The 19595-nt window shown below is 37.1% G+C and overlaps 1 protein-coding gene across 1 annotated transcript; it reads left to right on the forward strand.

Annotated features, from left to right (window-relative positions):
* The first annotated feature begins 5958 nt into the window (after positions 1-5958).
* LOC131554760 (T-cell receptor-associated transmembrane adapter 1) lies at positions 5959-19177 on the forward strand. Its single transcript, XM_058800356.1, has 7 exons — positions 5959-6019; positions 10702-10728; positions 11259-11369; positions 13545-13581; positions 14932-14993; positions 16374-16432; positions 17556-19177. Exons 3-7 carry the CDS (start codon positions 11267-11269, stop codon positions 17814-17816), a joined length of 522 nt encoding a protein of 173 aa, XP_058656339.1. The 5' UTR covers positions 5959-6019; positions 10702-10728; positions 11259-11266; the 3' UTR covers positions 17817-19177.
* Positions 19178-19595: the final 418 nt, after the last annotated feature.

Genomic DNA, 19595 nt, shown 5'->3' on the forward strand with positions numbered 1-19595 from the left:
TAAGAAGTAATAACGTAAAAGCATAAGAGGGTAAATGGAAAGTAAGTAGATGAGTGAGTGAGAAAGTAAGAAGAAGAAGAAGAAGAAGAAGTGCAGAAGAGAGCGTGAAAAGAGAGCGAAGTTCCCGTTACAATACAATAAATCATCTTCAGTGTTGAATATTCAGATTCTCATTAACTAATCTACTACAGCATGCATATCCTATAAGATTTCCATACAACCTATAAGAATCACTACATTATCATACTGTGTTACATTTTAAACCCTAAATCTTACTCTTTGGGCCCTATCTGCCAAGCTGCAGGGCCTGCTCTGACCCTTGGACCTGCCTGCTTGCAGAGGGAATTGTTTCATCAAGAGGGGATTACCTTTGGCTGGCCACACCATTGTTTTCCCATTGTTCAGTAAGGGATCTCAAAACTTGCTTTCATTTCAATCTCACTTATAGTTTCTATATTCTTAAAATCTTTTGCCAGGCAATCATATTTATAAGGCTTTCCTGTTCCATCCTCATCAACAATGAAGGACAGAACATGAATAAAAAGAACTTTAGTAGCCTAGATTATTAACAAAAAAAAATTGAAGTCATGTGATTATTTTGCTAGTTCAAGGTAGCCACAACAGAGCTTGCTTAGAGCCTATCAGTGTTTTGGCAATGCCAGACTTTTGAAAGAGTCAAACCCAGAAGCTTATTAACCCAGAAGCTTAGTGAAATGAACCATGACATTTCTCTTGGGAAAATTCTCTTTGGAAAATTTTGTCATAGAATCATGGAATGGTTTGGTTTGGAAGGAACATTAAAGATCATCTAGTTCCAAACTGAAGTCCTCCCTTTGCAGCTGTAGCATTTGTGCATGACAGAGTAAGGTCACTCACAATACCTAAAGGGGTCCATGACTGCATTTTTCATCTCTCACACAGAGACAGAAGCTCTACCTATGCCCTGCCTCCTGCACACAGACACTTTAGTCCAAGACTCTCATGCTCAAAGAAAATTCCTGGAACAATACCTGCTCTGGCTTTTGAGAAACGCCAAAATGTACATGCCAATGTAGGACAGTCACTTCCTAGACTTTCAACATTTTGTGGGACAAGACAACCATTTTCCGTGCACCTGTGTTCTTATTTTCTGTAAATGCTAACAAGCATCTGACAGTTTAAACTACAAGAGAAGCAGCACACGCTTTGCTGTGCCCAAATGTGCTGCTCAACAGGAAGTAGTAAGAGAACAATATTTTAACAGCCGTGAATGTGGCAAGATGAGCACTTTGATCTGCTTACCAGAAACTTCTTTAAATAGAGATGCAATTACAACACTGTTAAGCTGAAAGGTTGAGTAGTTAGGTAATTCACTTCAAATTCATTTCTCAAATGCATCACTGACCACTTTTTAAGGCTTAGCTTAGCTTCACTGTTTTTATTTCAAATCTTTCTCTTAACCTACACACACATTCATTAGATCTAAGCAGTCATTAAGCTGCACTGCAGAGATACCTTGGCTTACTGGTAAATATCTGTGATCCCAGATTAAGTTGAGGCAGACTAATACATTTTTTCATTTCCTTGTCACTGTTTCTGACTTGTCAGACATGTGCATGATCTGCACTTCCACTTCAGTGGCTCTCCTAGCCCCTGTGTCATGAGGGAAATAGTGTCCCTCTGGATAAAATTCAGGAAGTATTTCAGAGAAATGTAGTTCAAGTGCTTTCACCTGCAGTGCCTTGGTAAAGTGAGGTGGGAGCATTCACATATACACCAGAGTCTGACTTCTAACAAGAGCCCTCAACAAAACAGCCTAGACTAGGTCTCCATCAGATTTTAAAGAGCTCAGTGTTTTTCTTGTGCTCAGAAGAACAGGCCAACATGAACCATGCTGTGATACAGGCTCCAAAAAGTGGTGGAAGAGACAGTATTCAAATGCAGAGACAGCATTCTGAGTTACAAGAACCCATTACCTGCAATACCAGTCACTCAGTAGAGCACAGGACTTGTTTTGCCCAAAGTAAGGGCTATTTTCATTCAGAATTGTGGCTGGGAACACTTCACTGAAGGTACAACAAGCTTAACCCATTGGAAAGAGAGGACAAGCTTCTGACATTCTCTTAGCCATGATGAGAAAGTCCACTATGAAGGCTAAGCTGGTTAAGGACACAGTGCAGAGCAGGAGTCAGCTCAATCACTTCAGCAATGAGGACACATGAGGAGCCGGTTTCTCAGCTCAGGCCATAGCGAGGGATCCAGACTGTTCAGGGTGACTCTCCACGAGGCTTCAGGCCACATGTACAGTCTGAGTTTTCTACACTGGGTCCAGCAGAGCCGCATGCACATGCCTGTGGTAGTCACAAGGAACTTTTAGAAGAACAAGCTCAGTATTATAGAGTTGCTATCTTGCTCACAAATTCTTCTTGCATTTTGGTCAAAGTGTATACAGTTGTAAGCTTGCTGCCAAGCACAGAGTGGAGCCTGCTGGCTTCACAAGGATGTCTCACATGAGAAATAGATGCAAGGCCAGGCCTTTAGCTGCCTGGGGGAAAGTATTTGGCCACACTCTTGCATAAGTGTGTCAAGAGGGAACTAAAAAAAGCCCCTAAAACCAGGTGAATGGATGATAGCACTTTAATAGGAAATTCATTCTTCTTGTGGCTATTGAAAGAAAAATCACTAGCGATTACAGCTCTCTCAGGATATCGTGTCTATCTGAACAGAGAATAAAATCTAGTGAAGTCAAGGGAAAAGCCACACTTTATCTCTGCAGGCTTTGAATGAAGTGGCATCTGTTCTATTTTCTCTCTGCTTTCTCACAGGGATTGCTCTGCTATCTCAAAATGTGCAGCACAGAAAACCCCACCCAAAGCTGCACAAGTATGCAGTGTTAGATTTCAATGGAAATTTTTCAGCGCAGAGTTATCAAGATAAGAAATTTTCTCTTTATAGTCCTTGATAATAAGGTTTTGTAGCATTCAGAAAAAAACCACCCAGTGGTTTCCACACAGGAAACCCATGATACTGCTTTTAATAGGAGCCACAATTTCAGGGGCAGTTAATGAGTTAGCATTCTGCTTAACACTGGTTTTAAGTAAAGCGGTGATTAAAGACAGGCTTGTCTACAATGCACAAAGGACCGTGATTAGCTTTTATAATTTTATCATTAAGTACAAAATTCACTGTGAGGGATAGAAGAGCTCTCTGCAGCATTTGAAGCACACTTGTAAGGCCTGACTCTTTCTGGCAGCTATTTTAAACCAACCTCTCTCCTGTAGCACAGTTGCTCATTTGTGCTCACATTTGTGCTCATTAAGCACCAGGTCTGCACACGACATTGAAGCAGAATCACATGCTCAGCTTAAAAGAACAGTTCTATTTCTCCAAAATGTTCATGAGACTAGAACCAGAGCAGACTGCACTTCAGCATAAACCCAATTTAAAACATTTGTGCTGTAGTTACTTTGCCCAGAAAATTCTGAAATTTTATTATTAAAAATAGATTTCCATTTCAAACAGAAATATAACTTACATCTTGGAGGAATACCTATTCTTTTCAAGACTGCTACTACAAAGAGTGTCTCTTACATTCTTTGCAAGGGGATTTCCACTACAACACTTAGCATAGAAAATGACATGATTTCTGAAAGAAAGGTTGCAATTTGAGTAGTAATAGATAAAGTAGGCATTTGAGGCCTGATGGTGTTGTCAGTTGTGCAACTTATTTCACCTTCAGGAAGCCAGAATAAACATGCGTTCTGCAGTTTTAGGAAAGCACAACTTACTGGGAACTTCCAAACATTACAAAATGTACTTTTGTACTGTTTGTTTGACTCCATTTCAGCAGAGGCTCACTCCTTCATGTACATCTGTGCACATCAATACTTAATCGTGCTCAGTTTACCTTCTCCAAGAACTTCAGCAGCAATAATAACTATTCCCAGCCAAGGCAGATGTCCACTTGAGACAGACTCTTTTGTTGAGACACCAGCATCATATGTTTTAACAAAGATCACATAAGTAATTAAGCAGGCAGAGACACTTTCCCAGAATATGCACCCAGGAATTTACGTTCCCAGCTTGGAGACTTACAACAGAGGAGGAAATGCCTTTGTATGCAATAGATGGGGATGAAGTAGCATTGCCTTATGTCCTCCCTTTCTAAATATAGTCATGATTTGTCCTTGTCTCTATTGTCCTGAATAACAGCACTTTAAGCAGACTACTGGCTCTTTTAAGTTTTTTAACGTAGCGCTGATACAAAGGACAGGGAAAAAACCCCCCTCATGTTCCCACTGGATTTTACTGCCTGAAGCGAATATTTTCTTGCTGTCTAACAGAGCCTTCTGTCTCTTGCAGGTTGCCCAAAATAGCATACCAAGTTCACATTTATTCCAAAAGGCTTTTGTTTTGCAGCCATTCGAAGCTGATACAGTGCAGCAATGATTTGCTCTTGGAGAGCAGATTTATTAACACACCAACAGGACTACAGACTCAGAAATCCCCTGCTGCATTCTCAGTGCTCACCTTTCCGTTATGCTCCTAATTATCTCCAAAGGAGTTTATTTCTTGTAAGCTTCTTGTTCAGGCTGATAAGCGTTTTATTTGGAATCCTCTGCAGATTTCAGATTTACTCTACGTGCTCCTACCTGAGAAATGAAGCAACTGCCTTTGTTTGATGTACATCTTCCACCCTCTCCAGTTCCTCTCTCAGTTCAGTATTCTTTGATAAGAATTGCCACCATTTTGAGTATTTTCAGATTAATTCCTCCTGCTCTATTCACTTCATTATGATAAAACTCTGAGTAGTTAAGAGTCACCCTTAGACTTGAATGGGATATATTATATTAATCAAGACTAATCTGTTCCTTCATCTTCAAATAAGATGCTAATCCAGTAAATTATTTCTTCAGCATTGATCCAAGGGAGTTAACACAAAAATCATAGTCCAAAGTAATAGCATCCCAAGTAAACACAGATTGTAGAGGACATTTTCTCACATTAGAGAAAGAACAGAGCTTTACATTGCTCCTTAGACTGCACTGAGAGCTATTTCAGTTTATGCATTCCAAAAAGACAAATACAGTCATGTGATTCACATTCTTTTCATAAGAACCCCTCCTACTTCTACATCATACTTTGTAGGAAATCAAACTGTTTGCTCTGAAAAAAAAACCCCAAAACCCAAACTACACCTAAAACATCAGAAGCTACCAGAAGGCTTCTAGGACAGCGCTCAGCATGCAAGTCTCCTCTGGAAGAAGCTACTCTGATTCTGAGAATAAAATGGCTTCTCTACCTAAACACAGACACGTTTCATTAAATTCTAAAGACAAATATACACAGTAAGCCACATATTGGTTTATCCTTTCTTTCTACAACTGTACTGGACTGTGGCCCAAGATTCAAAAACTCCAAAGAATGGAGGAATGACATTATTCTAACCTGACTTTCAAGAGCTGGCAGTGTTATAATTCCTTCATCATGCCTGTAAATCCTATTGTTGCTAAACTGTAAGCTCTCAGCAATGATTTTCTGCCTTGGTTTAGAAACTTCAGGAGAGAAAGAACCACTAGGTAAACTCCTAGGTAAAATAGTTCTGTAATTTACTTTAAGAAGAATCTAAATACTTTTGTCGAATTCAATATAATATTAAACCCAAGAAGACTTAGAGTGTGAATATGAATATTACAATAGTAGGTTTGTATCATATAAATGAAACTTATAGTCCTGTACATGTTCTTCTGAGGCAAGACAGGTGGACAATAAATACAAGGGTACACATAAATACTTTAATTCTCTCTTGGAGGCAAACACTGAAGGAGAATGTGTGTCTGCTTGTAAAAGCTGAACCACACTTCCTGTTTGTAAGAAAGAAGGTGAAAAAAAAAGACTGGAGGGATTTGAGATTAACAGCAACTCTAAAGACAGGTTCATGCTGCCAGGCTCGAAACAAGAGTATCCAACTTCTGCCAACATAACTTGATTTCCTGTTGGATAAAGGAGAGGGGAATATCCCTAGAAGCAACAGGATCAGGTAATCCTTATCTTTTAAACTTGTAAGCATTGGAGCAGAAGAGCCATGCTATGTAGATTCGCAGTCTTCTAAAAGGTGGCTCAGGGTGCTAAACCTTCATTAATTAAGGCATTGATTTTATTCTGAAAATACTGTGCTGTGGGCCTTCTTATTTTACAGTGTGCTGTTTCCCTTCTCAAGCATGAAGCTGATATCTTACAAAGCAATTAGTTGTGCGCTAATTGATTGCAGTTTAAGGAATCTTTTTCAGAGAATTAATCCTGTATTAAATGCTCACACAGGTGGAAGCATTTTTAATGCTAATTTAACATTCATCAGTCTCTTATTGAGTTTCTTTTTCCAAGGGCCATTAGGACAAAATATTACTTATATCGATGTTTAATTGGAAGGGGGGAGGAAAGACAGTTTTATGTAATCGTTAACAAAATTGTAGACAAAAACTAGAGGAAAGAAAGGAAAGAAACCATTCTGTTCTCCAGATCGTCACCATAAATCTGGTAGCAATTAATCTGCCTCTGTGGATAACACATTGATACCACAGATGGCATGTCCAGCTAGATGGTATCTATGTTCCGCACCTCACCTTCTTTTCAGTACAAAAACCTGGTAGAAGTAGCGTATCTCCCTGTCATCCCTTGTGATGGATTCCCTAAACAAAATATATTAGAGCAAGGAGGAACAAAACATAGCACTTTTGCTACCTAATCTTATGTTGTTAATAGGACAAATATCCAACACAAATTGTTTAATCTGACTCCACTTCCTACAGGTAAGTGAGTACAGGATTATATCCATTTCTTTGAGTTGCAATAAAAGGAAGAGCAGAAATTCACCCAGGAAAAATTAGAATGTTTTGGAGGCTTTTGGTTTTTTGGTTGGGTTTTATTTTTGCTTCTTTTCCCTCACAGTGTTCCAGTGACAATATAATGAACCCTGTAAAGAGAAAATTTAAGAACAAATTACCAAAACTATTTATTCCTATGTTTCTGTTGGTGGAGAAAGTTGTCAATAGACTTTCAAGAGAAAAAGCACAATTAACTATGTATTTAGAAGGTCTTTTGTTTGTCTATATTTTGTGGTGTGAATTTAGTATATTCAGTTTAAAACACTGGAAAATATACTAAGAGGTGGTGAGTAACTCATCCCTGAAGTCAGAAAAGTGAAAACATTATCCAAATGAAGTAACTTACCTAAGACACAGACATTCTACTTGGATGCTACTCCAAGTTTAACCAGGTTTTCAAAGATAAATAGAAGAACAGTGGCATAAGAATATGTCATTAATACTAGAGAGAGTCTGATATTAATCAAAATAATGTCATCTTTATAATTATTAAATATAATATTTCTCCACTCACACATCCCAAAGTCTACTAACAATATTACAAATATTGTCCCTCTCATGAAACCTTGGGTATGTAATGAACATCTTCCTTTCACAGAGGAGCACGTTACTTTAAAAGACTTCAATATTATTTCTTGTAACAAACTACCACCTCCCTGAAGTTTTCCTATCACAGATAGACTGTCACAGAAAACCCTGATGGAATTTGAGCTTTCAGAATCATAGTGTCCTATTCCCAAGAAGCCTAATTATTCCATATGAATTTTTTCAAAAGATACAAAACGTTCTTTTTTTTTAAATATTCAATTTGATGGCTTGAATGAGAATGCCCCTGAATACAGTGTCATGGGTTCTTTGGACTAATTATATGTTACATAAAAAAAGATTATTATAGTTTTGCTCCATTTGAGAATAGATGACTTGTATGAGAATTAAAATTAGAGAATAGAATAAAAGACAACATTTCAAAATGGAATATAATTAGTCTAATAGACTTGCTATTTATTTCTCAGTCACCATCTACAGTCTCCTTATTTTTGTTTTTAGCACAATCTGTTAACTCTGAGAGGCTGCATCTACTATTGTACATTTAGGGAGTGCAGTTATCTGTGGAGAAAAATTGTTCTTCACGCAGTTGGTCAGCTTTCCTTCTAATGCTGCTGTTGTCAAAGTAGTTAATATTGAAATCATGCAGTTATAAATGTAAGCAGCATATCAGAAAGACCTATAAGAAAAAGAAGACATAGGAAAGATCTGGGAGTTGCATATCTGCAAAGCTAGGATATAAAATTGGATTTTCTCGTATTTTAAATCTGGGTATATTATTAGCTTGAAACTAATGTTAGAATGGAGTGGAGCTCTCAGAAGAGTGCCAGTACATCTCCGATCAAGGTGTTTACTATGGTGTTGTGGGCTAAGTAAAAACTGCTGTTGTTTCTCCCATATAATAGTGTTGTCTGACAAACAAATAGCTAGTATTGCAAAAACAAACAAAAAAAAAATACTGAAGTCACACATATGTTTGTATACATTCTGCTGAAACACAAGCAGATGTTTAAGTTAGTGTTATGGAAAATAAATTTTAAAATAAACTAAGTAGTGTTCATCCAGGAAGAAATTTAAGTGTTCTTTTCTTAATCTACCCACACCCAAGAAATTTCCTAAATCATGCTTAAAACTATAGATTGTGAGATTTGAAACATTGTTATGTTTTAAGAGAAATCCAAGTTTCATATATTTTTTTTCCTAAAATGTTTTTTTAAATTCTTGAGAAGTAGGATGGCTCAAATACTATAGAATTTAAACTTGAAAACTAAAAAGAAAAGAATTTTATCCATCCTTTACTATTTTCCAGATAATAATTTCAATTTAAATCAAAAACAGAAACAGGAAAATAATACTTGCCAACAAAAAAGTGGGCCAGTTAAGGACTGGAAATAGTCAAACTGAAACGAAGAGTTTTCCTTCTACTCTGGAAACACCAGGCAAAAATTGGATTCCTGAATCAGAGAGATAAATTACAACATTCTACAAGAAGAAAAAGGAACAATGTTAGATCATGACTGTGCTTTCGGTACCTGCTCACTCTTTTTGCTCTGATGAACCTCAGTGTTGTGGCTTGTGGAATGGGCTGCCCAGGGAGCTGGTGAGTCCCTGTCTCTGAGGTGCTTCAGGAAAGAATGACCGTGGTGGCACTGAGTGCCATGGTGCAGTCGGCAAGGTGTGGTTTAGTCACAGGCTGGACTCGATGATCTCAGAGGACTTTTCCAATATGGTTGATTCTGTGATTCTATCACATTTACATGTGCTTCCCTTCTCATAGGCCACAATACTGCTTCTGCTCCCTGGGAAAAGTGTTTGTAGGAAAAGAAATATGAAATGAACATGAGAAGAATGGAAACCAATCACATCAGAAAAGAAAAAAGACAGGAGAAGAATGAGAGGATTCTGATTATTTAGGTACAACAGTGAAACTTGAAATTTCTTGTCCTGGACAGACTTCTCGTTTTGGACAGGTTGCATGGGATGCAATATTAAGTGACTAATTGCACAGTAACCAGGTTCCAAAGACTGATGATTCTTGATGCATCCTGATAATATCTTCTCAGTGTATGATCTCCCATTCTTTTAATTCCTTCCCTGAAAAACTGGAATGATGTATAGCTGCTCCATGGGGATGTTGTCTCTCCTCATAAATGTCTGTATCTCATTGCATAAAAGTGCCTTTCAACATAAAAAGGAGTATTGCAGTGCAAAAGTACTCTCAAACACCTTTGGGAGAACTCAAGTAGTAGAAAGGAAGGGAAAGAGGATGTTTAGTTTAAAAAGAAGAATAAATGGTCACTGAAAGTACCATGTGAAAAATAAGATAAAAGTCTGTCAGAAAATTACAGCTTATTTGCTTTGTGTTGTTCCTTTTAAAAGAGTGTTCTGATCAAGAAGGAGACCTGCATCCCAGAAGCCTAGGTAATTTGTGATTTTTTTACCACCAGGGCTTATCTTCTCTTGTTTTGTCTTATAAGAACACCTGGGGGTTGGAGTACAACAAAACAAAAAGAGCTTTGGCAACACCAGCGCAATGAGGGGGCAAAACCCGTAAGAAGGTTTTGAGCTGGGGCCCAGTCAGGCAAGGAACAAAGCTCTGCTTTCTCAGCAAATGCATTGCCACCCTCCCCTGGCCAGCAACATGGAAAAGTGCATTCCTGTACTCCTTTAACTCGGCTTTACTTAGGAAACAAACAAAATGTGGGCTTCCTGAGGGAATCCAGGTATGTCAAAAAACAACAAAGTGCTCTAAGGATCAGTATTGTCCAATCCAGCCCCTTGACTGCTCTGCTCCAGCTATGCATTTCTTTTTATGCACTATTAGAGGCCATTAGTTTTGGGCACCAGGCTTTATTTCAAACCCTCCAAATCTCAGAGAACATGAAATACGCCTCTGGGGAAAGTTAAGAATAAAGCTGCAAGCTCCTTTCACTCATTTATTTGGCTCAGTGTTTCCTCTGTCACAGAAGGCTTTCGCAGGCCATTTGCAGCAACCCTGATAATTTTGGCCATGAGACAGCCACAAATAGGCTGGTTTGTGATGGAAAATTTGTATTAGCTAGGTTAATGAAATAATTAATTAAATGAAAAAACAGATTTTGCGCAGGGGGGTTCTTTCCTGTCTTTCGTATTGGAAGGAGTGGCAGGTTTAGAGCAAAAGAAGACTTTGTTCAGATAAGTAGACCCACCTTTTACCAAGTGATTTTCCAGGAGCTGTTTGAACTTTTCCTTGGGGCTTCACTGGTTCCCAGCTGATGCTTATCCTTTACCATCCCCTTCTCTGGTTTCTCAGGCAAGAAAATAAGAACAAATAAAACAAGTAAGTGGTTTTAATAGCTGGAAAACAATGCAAGAAAACATAACCAAATTTTCACTTTTTTCAGGGATTGTTAAAATGTTACAGTCTTAGCTATTATTCTGAGACACATCCAGCAAATTTGTTTTGGCTAAATTCAGAACTTTCATGAACTCTAGAATTTAGCTAAGAATTTACTTAATTTACTACAAATACTAATTTAAAGACAACTGCAAAAATAATTTCAAAGCTGTCCAGTAAAATTACATTCTTCTTTATTAATTTCGGATTTTTACTGCATCTTACAGGCAAACCAATAGCTTAAATCTTTGGCTGAATTCCTGTGAAACAGTATTTCTGCTAACAGTTTATTAAAGTTGCTTTCTTAATATTTAGCATCTGATTTTGATATTAATTATTTAGCTTGTATAGCAATAGCCGTCACAGAGTAAACAACAAAATAGCAGCTTTGATTACAGAAACTAAAAACTAGCCAAGTACAAAGAGAATACAGTAATATTGTTAGACAACACATATAGTAAATTTTCTTTCAGTTACAGGAATGGACTGCCATTTTTCTGTCTGGGGAGTTTTGGCCTTTCTGAGTTTGTCTCTGCTTGTTTCAGTGACACTGAATATTGTACACTGTATGAAAAAGAAGCAAGGTAAGTAATGTCTCTTTGTAAGAAATCAAATTTCAATGTTTAAAGCCATCCCCGCTCAGAGCTATCAAGTTGACAAATTGATTCTTCTGAATCCTAAAGTATATTTTGGCAAGAATGATTTTACTAGAGAAGATTTATCTTTTGAAAATTTTTAAGAGAGTCAGGTATGATTATAGAACTGCCCAATCCACTGCTAAAAACAAGTACCCAAATCCATTCTCTGAAGGTAAATCAAAACAGGAAGAATTTAGTTCTGACTAAATTTTTATTTTTAAAATCTATTTTTAATACCTGCAGTTTCCTTTCCTAGGAAGTATACTTCTCTTATAACTGATTATTATGTATATTTCCATTTAAAAATTATTTTAAGTAGATGCATTGATAGAAAATACATTTGAGAAAATTTTCTCCTCCCCAAATTCCGGAATGCTCATTTGAATTTCAGATTTCATACAGATTCTATGCCTTATCAGTGTATTCTCTGATCTCGGCCGGTTGTCTCTGCCTGGTTAGGCGTGGAATGGCCTTGGGACAGCCCGCGATCCAAAGGACGAGAGCACTCTTCAGATTTTTCAGTCTTCAATATTGTTTATTAATTCTTATCTACAAAGTCGTCTCCCAGCCTGACAGAGGTCTGCCCAGCAAGACAGCCATGGGCACACTGACCTCCCTCTGGGCGGTTGTCTATTTTTATACTAAAAACTAGGTATAAGATATTTACCTTTACCTTCCAATACCTTTTACCCTTATTGACAAGTGCAGATTTAACGTGAACCAATCCCAAAGTGCCACCATCACCATCAAAGATGGATGACAAGAAGAAGAGGAGAAGGACAGGGCATGCCCTAATTCCTCCATCTTGTCTCCTAAAAACCCCCCTGTACCAAAATCCCAAAACCTGTGTTTTCACCCTGTGAATAATCAATTCCTTCACCACTTATCCCCAAGTGATCCTCTTGTCCTCATACAGGTGGCACGTCCTGTGCAGGGTCAAAATCCAACCACCAAGCACTTCTGGCAACATTCCAGGATTTCTGAGCCCCCCTAAGTGTTACCTTGGCAACTCTGGACATCAGGAGTGATGTGCTGAGTTCCCACAGAGTATTTTGGAAAAACATTCTAATTGCTTTTCATAATAGGATTCTAATGTGTTTCTTAAACCAGTGTGTCTCTCATATGGCTGCACTCATACTCTGGTTTTGGTTGAAATTAACTTTTACTTTTTGACAGATTGTGCCAGCGCAGCCTGTCTTGTGCATGTGATTCTATGTTTAGGAAGTTGTACAATTCTCACCATTCCCTTTACACAGGGAAAACTGCCCCTGTGCTGTACATGTAGGGGTGGGCAGGCAAACACTGGTGACTTCAACAAGGCTAAATACACCTGTGTATATAATCCACATAAACAGAGGGCCTGTGCCTATAAACTGAGCTCACCAAGTATTAGAGAGTCAGATATTCATTCACAGGATATTAAGAGAGTTGCTGGAGTCTTTTGGGATGGGTGTCAGTTGAGCTTTTTGTTTGTGTTTTAGGGCTACTAGGCAGATGTCTCTAAGAGGAAGAATCACAATCATTTACAAAACTAACCTGACCAAGACTGAGGTCAGAGTAGCTGATGCTGCAATAGTCATTGAGCTGGAGCTTACTGTGGTAAATTCTGGAGTCCTGGAGCAGAGTTAGAAAGTCAGGCATTCCTGAATTATTCATCAGGCTCTAGCATGAAATCTCTTTGTAGCCATTGCCTCTCTGCTTCAGTTTCTTCATCTGTGTGGATCACAGGATCTCTTTTTCAGCCATACCAGAACTAGTGAAATAAATAAACCCATCATTTTGTAATATTAACACGATTCACCTCCCCAGAGAAAATCTGTGAGAAAAAAATGAGGGCGAAGGAGAATGTGGAGGAAATAAAGAATTAATCACATGTTTTACAATATGTTTTTTGGGTACTGTAAACTAATGTAGACTTTGTAGAGACAGCACAGGGCCATAATACAAATGTTTTTTGTATTTGACAAAATATTTGAGAAAAGTAGAGGGACAAATGAAGATCCTGAGAGACAAAGATTTCAACTGTATTCTCTAAAACAAAACCAAAACCATGCCTGTGAGACTGAAGTGTTCTAAAATTATGTTTCATTTTCTCTCTTTTTTTTTTTTTTTTAAATCCAGCTAAAATGTATAAAGACTATGAAGAGAACGATCCAAGGTAAGTTGTATTAAAAAGTTTTTTTTCTGGCAAGGGTAAAATATGCAATAAATAATGACAGATGGCTTTGGAGGGATGTCATAGAGGAAAATTCAATATGTCATGCAGTCTGCCTGGAAATGTTGGTAGTGGAAAAAAAATTTTCAAAAAACCTAGGGAAAAAATATTCACATCTGAGATACATCCTCCAGTCATTTTATCAACAATGAAATAATTGCATGCTAATACTATTTTATCTGAAAGTGCAAGGTATTGAGATAAACCACCTTTACCTATCACTTATAGTCAATAATTCCATAATAATTTAAAAGAACTCTCAGCTCTCACAAAACAGTTACAAAATATAGTCTGATAGTTAATACTTGTGGAGTGATAATTTACATGTATTTACATTTCGTAACCATATTTTACACATAGCATCCAAAAGCAATAAAAAAGTATGTTTACAGCTGTAGGATATCTCATGATCTGTTGCACAAATCTGTTTCAAGTCTCTCTCGCTTACGCCACACAGAAGAAAACCCCAAACCAAGCCCAACTTTAGAAAACAGAGACGCATAGAGTCTCATCGCAACCCAAATATAAAAGGCCCTTGAAATAAAAATACAAAAGCCTGCACCTGTTACCCAAACCCAATTCTCAGTTGCAAATTTTCTTGAAATTAGAAAATCTCTATTTGTCTTTTACTGCCTGTTCAGATGAAAAATACCACTGAATGTGGTGTTAGAGGACTTCACCCCCTTGATGAGATGAAATATAGGGGTGCAGTAGGAAGATTACAAAGTGCTTCCCACTAACAATTCCCATTTTACAAATCCACTTAAAAACATTTTCAAGTAACACAAAAACATTTTCAATGAAACATAACACGCAATTAAAAATGCAAAGCTGATGGTCTTCTCCGCTTGTGTTGACCGAAGTATTTTTGATTAATCAAGAGGGGACCTTTTAAGAACATCGTCCCAAAAGACACATAGGGTGCTTTAGTTTGTATTGCAGAGTGGTCTCAGAGGACATGAATTGGGTTCCTTTCAGTGATCATCAATATTTCTTACCCTACCTCAAACTGTAGCATAATAGTCTTGAGATTAGCTTTGTGCTTAATGAAGTTACAGGGAAGGAGAGTTCAGTTCTGGGCTAGGTAACAAATCTCTCCTGAGAATACCCATACTGCCATTTCTGCCCCCTCTGATATTTTGATTTTGTTTATAAGATAACAAACAATCTGCTATATATAGATATACACACGCAATCTGCATATGTGTATAAAACACTTACTAAAATATAGTATTGGGGTGCTAAATAAAGCATATTCTGTGAATTAAAAGTATTTTTTCATTCCCCTTGTAGCTATGATGGCTATCACACAGAAGATTATCCAGTTTATGGCAATCTCAATCAAGATATTTTAGGTAAGCTTCATTTTTGGAACACGTGTCTATTCAGTGGCTATAAAAATGTATGATTAAAAATGACTGACATATTTTGCATTTCTCAAATGGCAAACTTGAGAATCTACATATTTTCAACTATTGATATAACTGAAATTATTAAAAGATACTTGGGACAGAAATGCAAACCTTCATACTGCACTGCTATTTATAACAACAGATCTCATGCTGAATTTGATTTTTAACAGTCCATATGTTCCTATTCAACCAAGTATCTCAAAATAAAGAGCTTGTCTAAATGTAAAGTTACACTAACAGAAACAGCAGCTTGATCCATGCCTATTAAAGCAATCTGAATCACAAATTACTCACGGTCCAAGGTCAGTGTTCCCACAAAAGGAGGCAGAAACAAGCACATCCCAGCTCTCTGCTGTGGCTATCCACAAATCACCAGCGACACTGACAAATGTGCTGAAGCCCAGCAGCTGAATGGTGGGCAGACAGCTTGGCTCTGCTCTACTGTGCTCAAGTTAACAATCCTTGGCAGAGACACATTAAAGGCTGTAACATCATGTAACTGCAGCGAGAGCTGGATGTGCACAGGGTTTCAAAGCCCTTATAGAGTTAAAGCAATATTTAAGTAACGAGAATACTTTTTCTGCAAGCCTTAACTGGAGCTAAGCAAAACTAAAGCACTTCAACTGCAGGGGAAAAAAAAGCCCAAACAAACTTTTTCATACTGCAGCAACTTTTTCATACACAGTTTGCATAAATTGAATCAAGTCAATGCTCAAATGCAGTGACATTGTAAATGTCTGCAAACTGTAAGGAAGTAATCTGTTTTACTGGTGGCTAAAATGAGATATAACATGAGAAAATAACTAGAACTGAATTTACAGAAAACTGAAGTAGACTCAGGAACAAAATTTAATCACCAGCTGCTGCAACTCACAACTTCTTTCTCAGTCAAAGAAAAGGCTGCCTGTGCTAAAAAATTAATCAGTATGTGGCTACGTCTTAATTGCAAGAAGTCCTCCTACCACTCTAAAATGACACTCATATAAGTAAATAATGAGAAACCTCTCCTTCATATGAACACAATTATTTCCATTTTCACAGTATGTGTCTGAATTTCTTAGCTATTTACCTCTCTGTAATTAGAAGGAGAGAAATATGTGTGATTTCAAAACAAACACAAACATCCTACCAAAGCAAACTGGGGGGAGTTTAAAGCATTAATTTAATTTAATGTTCGAGCACATTAATTTAATTTAATGTTAGAGCACATTAATTTAATTTAATGTTAGAGCATTCTCTAACAGATGAAATCTGTTTGTCTGATCATTTAAAACTCAGTAGCATGTCTTAATAAAAAGATTTTTCTACTTTGATAAATTACAGAAGAATGTTGTTACGAGCAGATGAAGTCCCAGCCTCAAAGACCAGTTAACCAGCTACAGGTATCTTTAATTTTAGTTATAGATTTCTGAATTAGAGTAATATGGTCTGTCTCAGAGTTCCTTTATTTATCCTATAAGAGTATATAACAAAAATCTTCACACTCTCACAAAAATTACCATGTATTAGTATCTCAGTTCATCAAAGTATTTCAGTACAAACTTGACCCTCCATTCAATCTGAGTCATTAATAAGGAAGCATAATTATATATGGTTCAGATCCATGCAATACAGCATAATAAAGCTCAGCCACAGGCATGAAGATCACATGGAATTAAATTTGCATCCATGGCTAACGTAAAGAATTAATTTTATTTGGTTTAGTTATCAACCAAGTGAAAACACAGGCTGCATCACATGATACTCATGAGTTTGACTGGGTCTCTCCTGTCCAAAATCTATATGCCTTAACCGGGGAAAGATTATTTGCTATTGATTTGTACTTTGTTGAGATACCTGTATGCCTAAAAGCACGAAAGCTTCAAATGAAATTTGCCTGTGATTGAAGCATTCCTAGCATCAATTTCCTGAGTTGATTGCCACATATATCATAGGGATGGATTTTCAGACTCTCACAGGGTATTTCCAGCAGGTAAAGAAAAACTTTTTAAATCTAGACATTCCAATGTCAACAGTCATTGATGGTCTGGCTTGAAAAAGCACAAAAATCAGAGGAAAGACACAAAAAGCACACATTTTGCACTGGAAATGAGATCATATATATAGACAAGAATCATCCATCTTTGAATTTCTGCACAAACAAAGCCTGTTCATAACAGGATTCCAACTAAAAAATAAAAAAGTGAGAAGAAAACCAGATCAAATAATGTCTTGCATCCCAAAGAATCTGGATTTATTACATGAGCTTCCCTCTTTTCCACAGAGACTCTTTCTAGTGATACCTTGATGAATTTTTCCATATTGCCACTATCAGTCATTTACCATTAGCTTATATTGATCTGTTTTCCATTCTCCCACAGTTTAATAATTTGTACTTTTAATGAGCTGTTTTACAGCTAGTTTAGACAAATTACAAGCAGGATTATGATTAGAGCATAGACATATTTGAAGATTTAGACTTCAAAACAAGGATAACTACTGAACGTAAAGTGAATTTTCTTTCAGGTGGAGTCAGCCAGTCAGATGTGTTATGCCTCACTTGATCACAGTGTCAAGGGAAAATGCAGAAAACCAAGGAGAAAGAAAGATCCTTCATTAGAGGAAGATGAAGGAGAAAGATCATCTAACCCCATGGTGGCTTCCAAAGTTAGCATTTACCTCAACAGTGAGCAGCTGGCTGCCGAAAACACGGAGAAAGAAGAAGCCATTCACGATGATCCCGTCAGATTAATGGGTTTGATTCATAATACAAAAGGGGAGAACTGAATATGTAATGAACCAAATATGTAACCATAAACTGAGATTTGCTTTTTCATTCTGGAGGACCAGAAAAAATATTCCAGAAAGACGACATACTAAACAGTGGTATGAAATGGGCAAGTTAAGTGTTCCAAACTGTCTGCCAAACATATTTATAGACTAAGCAAGACATAGGTCCAGACTGCCACTCAGATGAATCTGCCCTTCTGAAGACAGTTTGAAAGAGTTGCAGAAGCTTGTAGCTCAGCATTCACATGGTAGTGATTCCAGTAAGAATTGATCCTGTTTTAAACATCATCAGCTTTCAAGCAGTCCTAAAAGACCCCCTTGTTGTCTATACAGCTCTAGCAGAGTACATCTATTCCATATTAACTTCAATACTTTTGAAATGAGATTGTGTTTCGTACATGCACACTTGGTGATTAGTTGTTTTACCAAATAAGAACTAATCTGCTGTTTCACGGTGTGAACTTGCTGACTGTGACTGGTCTATGGCAATGACTGGAGAATAATTTAACAGCTGATTTAAAGTAGTAATTGTACATTTCATGAGATTTAGCAGTATCTTTGTGTATCTTTAGTTTCCTCTAACAATCCTAGAATACATCTCAAATCTCAACTCCTCTACTAGTGTAATATTGTATTCAGCTGTATTCAAGCGTCCACAAAGATTATCACACCACCTGTAACAATAAAAACAGGAAGGATTTCTTCCAATACCCATGTTATGTTTGCATTCCTATTAGGTTTTCCATTGCCATCCTTAACTATTTTACAAAAACAACAAGAGCTTTTTATTTCCCCAAACCCTTCACTTACTGCATGCACATTTATTTGAAGACTAAACTCTTTAAATGGTAATTTTTATAGAGTGGGTATCTGTTTAATATTATATTTTATATTCTGGGAGTCATTAAGTAGTTGCAGCAGGAAACAATAAAGCAAATTGATGCAATGTGTGTGCCTCTAGGTGTCAGACACTTCTGCCTTCTCAAAAAACCAGGATATTTGAGCCTTTAAAATCCACAGATCAGTGCCAAGGAGCTTAAAACTCAGAAGAGCACAGAGCCCTAAAACTGCGTCAGGTCCTGAGAGGTAAACCTGGAAACAAAAGGCCCATAGTACAGAGAGCAAACACCTTCTAACAGTAGAAATGGACGGAAACATCAAGGGATGAGATAAATTTATGAAAAAAAAACCAACAAAACCAACAAACAAAAAACAAACAAAACCCAACAAAAAGAAACAATGGTTAAATTCAATCTGTCATTTCAATTTAATGGAAATGAGGTACCCATTTCTCTCATTGAGTGTACATGTAACACAGGGTTCACTTCACGGGATTTAACTACATTTAGTTTCCTTTCTATTCTCGGTCTTCATTGTTTAGCCCAGCTATATGTTTACACTAATTTTCATCAGCTGCTTTCCCTTGCAACATAGTTTGTTCAAAGAGCATTTTTGTAAATATTCTTCATATATATCTATACACACTTCCTTTCCACATTTAATCAGTGCCACCAATAAATTATGTATTGTGGCTCTCAGGATGATCTTTAACAGCCTATCAACTATTTCCAAGGCATTTGTAATGCTGCCACATTCAAATTTAGCTTTATTCTTTTGGCGCTTTACCCTCCCTCTGCTTAAATAAGAAATCAAACAACCCAATTTTTTTTTAAACAAGTTTTGGGTAAGTTTTCAAATGACTACTGAATCCTTACATAATAAAGCATGTTCAATATTGTTCCATCTTCAAGACATTAGAGAAAGACCTACATAAAC

The sequence above is a fragment of the Ammospiza caudacuta genome, chromosome 2, assembly GCF_027887145.1.
Source record: "Ammospiza caudacuta isolate bAmmCau1 chromosome 2, bAmmCau1.pri, whole genome shotgun sequence".
In the NCBI taxonomy this organism is placed as follows: Eukaryota; Metazoa; Chordata; class Aves; order Passeriformes; family Passerellidae; genus Ammospiza; species Ammospiza caudacuta.

Excerpts from the sequence above, each read along its gene's own strand:
- LOC131554760 (XM_058800356.1), top strand. The coding sequence starts at position 11,267 with ATGGACTGCCATTTTTCTGTCTGGGGAGTTTTGGCCTTTCTGAGTTTG. Across the intron at positions 13,582-14,931 it reads TATGAAGAGAACGATCCAAG|CTATGATGGCTATCACACAG; the intron begins GTAAGTTGTATT and ends TTCCCCTTGTAG. Across the intron at positions 14,994-16,373 it reads TCTCAATCAAGATATTTTAG|AAGAATGTTGTTACGAGCAG; the intron begins GTAAGCTTCATT and ends GATAAATTACAG.